The following is a 3581-nucleotide window of genomic DNA, read 5'->3' as shown; positions in this document are numbered from 1 at the left end:
GACAACACCATATGATACTATTGTTCAACCTTTATGCTAATAATACCCTAATGTCACTACGAGTATCTGCATGTTAAGTAATAGACATGCATATGTTGGGAAACGTTGTAGAAAAAAATCACCCTATGATCAACCAGGAAGACTATGAAGATGGAATAACGGTTTGGATGAGATCATTACCGACTCCGAGTTACAGCGGAAGAGGACGAGTTGGTGCATCTCATACTTGAAGTCCCTCGAATCGTTCACGAACAATCCCTCGAATGGAATACCAAAAGCATGACATCTCCATAGTTTTCAAGCGTACGGTCTTCACGATCCAGCGCTTCGCCATCTAGAGTGAACTATCGCCGCGAGAATCTCAACTTCTCATTAATTGAGTATGAGCCCGTGGCGGAGCACTATTGGCATCCGATGACCATTGAATCTAGGGCAATCAATTCGGTGACCCACATTGTTATCGACGAGCGGTACAACATCCGAGAGAGCGACAAGGAGGCAATGTCATGGTTTGCGAAGGAGCACCCAGACTACGTGCAACACGAGATAGAGTTCTACTAGAAGAGTGATCTCGAGGATTCCAAGTGCAAGAACGATGCCGAAGCAGGGCCTTCATCGGGGTCAAGAAGGAGGATTCTGACGATGATGACGTTCATTGGGATAATCTGCAGTGTGTTTGTAGTTTGCATGTTTAATTCTGTAGTTGAAATGTGTTGAATATACAACCTAGAATGTGGTTTAAGTAGTTCCGATGTATGAAATATGGTTGAAGTAGTATGAATGTTCGTTTAAAAATGAATGATTTTGCTATTCTGGGTGACCTATTACACGCAAGCTGTTGGAGATGGTACTTTGTCGTGCTAAAAATAAACACTTTTTGGTGCCCAAAATTTTACTCTAATCCCAAAATGCTGCCCTATATTGGAGATGCTCTCACAGACCAACTTACATGTCGAGACTTGACTTGAGGATTAAGGAATGAAAGCGGCATTTAAAAGAGCAGGAGTGCAGATATTACAACTTAGATGATACAAAATGATCAATCAGAGAGCAGCCTGCACACACATGCTACTTTTGGACTGCTTTACTATGTTGCTTTCACAGGAGTATACATTATGTGAATGTCTCGTGTAAATTTGGCACAAATTACACTTTTTTCTGTGGGAACGCTAGAGAAAGGTATACTTGCTTTATAATTTATCTTCGGATCTCACGTTCCTGTTCTCCTTGATTGCTTTAACCTTTTATTGCGCGCAGCTCATTCACGATATCTTTGGTTGAGATTCTACTCGACGGAATTTCCTCGGAGCAAAAAATCCCGAGTTTAAATAGAGAAATCAGAGTGTCAACCTTCCTTTGGTTTGTTGGATTATCTGTTGTTGTTGGGACATGTTCAACTTCTTTTACCAATTCTGGATCAGCAATGTCCATCGCTCTATTATCAAATGCTACCTCGACGTACTTGTGAAGGCTTAATCCTTGATCAAACATGTCATCTGTGGGCCTCCTTCCGGTGACCATTTCAAGAATAAGAATTCCATAGCTATAAATGTCTCCATGTGTTGAAACCATATTTCCAGCACCATATTCTGTCACATTAAAAGAGATGTCATCGCCCACTGATGGTTTGGTAACGATTAGGAGATTTTTTCTGACACATTGAAGTAATTAATTTAATGCTACAACACAATTTAAAAAGTTATGTGAAATGCATTGAGGGACTGAAATTACGACTACTATATTGAGTTAAGAGGTATGTAAGCATCTATTGTTACTTGCAATTTGATAAGTGGGAAAATGTTAAAAATATAATATTGCGCTAACCTGGAGGAGCGTAACCAATAGTCCCCCTGAATCCCATCGAGTTGGTTGAAGGCTGGAAATATGAGCACCCCTCTGCAAGAATCCTCGATAGTCCAAAGTCTCCGACATGGGCTACCATATCAGAATCCAGAAGGACATTACTTGGCTTTAGATCACAATGCACAATTGGTGTACCTCCACTGCAATGGAGATAATCCAATGCATAAGCCACATCTAAGAGTATGATCAATCTTTGGGCAAGACTTAAGTGCCTAGCCTCTGGTTGGTGGTTTGAGTTAGGGTGAAGCCACTCGCCCAAACTACCAGTTGGCATAAAGTCAAACAAAATCGCCTTGAAATCATTCCCATTGAAGTCGATGCTTGAGCATGTTGTTATGATCTTGACAAGGTTTCGATGTCGTAAATTTCTCATTGCCTCACATTCAAATGTGAAACTCTTGAGTGCTCCAGGGGTTGTAAGTTTAAGTACTTTTACAGCGACAATGCTTTCTTGCTCACCTATGTCATCGTGCAAGGTTGCTCTGTAGACAGATCCATAGCTTCCATTACCCAACAAATTGGCTGTTGAGAAACCATTTGTTCCATGTGCCAACTGTTGGTAGGAGACAAGTTTGTGGCCTGGCATGGATATTGTTGGATTATTCCCCCTCGTTCTTTTCTTGTGGCAAGCAAGGAAGAATAGGAGCAGTAGGAGGACGCATATTGTTGTTGCAACAAGAGAAACAATAATCACAAGCTTTGGAAATTTATGCCTTCGCTTGGAAATTTGAATGGGACATGGGGACAAATGAAGACCATGAACGCCCCCACAAAGCTTGCTATTCCCTAGGACTGAAACAACAGTAGAATTTGCAAAGATACCAATTGTTGGCACTTCACCATAAAAATCATTGAAAGAAAGGTTTAGGTAAGACAAGCTACTAAAATCTCCAAAGAATTTTGGTATTTGGCCTGAAAGTTTGTTGCTTGAGAGGTCGAGAATTTCTAACCCCTTCAACCCACTCAAAAGTGATGGAATATTTCCCATGATCAAATTGTTTTGTAGGAAAATGTTTTGGAGGATCAGACATTTTCCTAGAGTAGAAGGGATTTCTCCTGAGAACCGATTAAACATGGCATTAAAAACTACAAGATTTTGTAGGTTCCCAATTTCAGGTGGTATTGGTCCTTCTAAATAATTGTATGAAATATCCAGAAATACTGAGAGTGTTGTGATATTGAATAAGCTGCTAGGGACTGTCCCAGTAAAATTGTTGCTAGAGAGGTCTAGTTTTAATAAGGACGCCATATTTCCTATGGTATTTGGGATTGTTCCAGTGAAGGCATTCAAGAGCAGAGACAAGTCAATTAGCTCGGTCAAATTGCCCAAAATACTAGGTTGGACTTGCCCCTCCATATTGTTGTCTCCTACCCATAGAACTCTTAGATTTTGAAGCATACTCAATGAAGATGGGAGAGATCCCGTTATATAATTTTCTTGTAGCTGAAGGGAGCTTAAACCGACAAGGTTACCAACCTCTCTAGGAATATGGCCAGAAATTTCATTTCCCGTGAGGGAAAGATGATATAGTGTTATGGATAAATTGGAAACTGCCGAAGGAAATGCTCCGCCGAACCTATTGTTGTCCAATTCTAGACCTTGCAACTGGGTGCAGTTTGTTAATGCTTGTATAAATTCCCATTCATGAGGGTTTTTAGCTTGTAAAGCATTATCGAACAAAGCTAACCATTGGAGGCTTTGTAACTCACCAATATCT

The 3581-nt window shown here is 40.5% G+C and overlaps 1 protein-coding gene across 1 annotated transcript in view; it reads right to left on the bottom strand.

Annotated features, from left to right (window-relative positions):
• Positions 1-1236: 1236 nt before the first annotated feature.
• LOC119300440 (receptor kinase-like protein Xa21) overlaps positions 1237-3581 on the bottom strand; it is a 28871-nt gene continuing 26526 nt past the window's right edge. The window contains exons 3-4 of the mRNA XM_037577398.1: positions 1825-3581; positions 1237-1589 (exon numbers count right to left, since the gene is read on the bottom strand). Of these exons, the coding sequence (XP_037433295.1) occupies positions 1237-1589; positions 1825-3581 (2110 nt within the window). The remainder of the gene's footprint in view (positions 1590-1824) is intronic.

The sequence above is a fragment of the Triticum dicoccoides genome, chromosome 5A, assembly GCF_002162155.2.
Source record: "Triticum dicoccoides isolate Atlit2015 ecotype Zavitan chromosome 5A, WEW_v2.0, whole genome shotgun sequence".
In the NCBI taxonomy this organism is placed as follows: domain Eukaryota; kingdom Viridiplantae; phylum Streptophyta; class Magnoliopsida; order Poales; family Poaceae; genus Triticum; species Triticum dicoccoides.
This window is presented reverse-complemented; position numbering and strand designations above follow the sequence as displayed.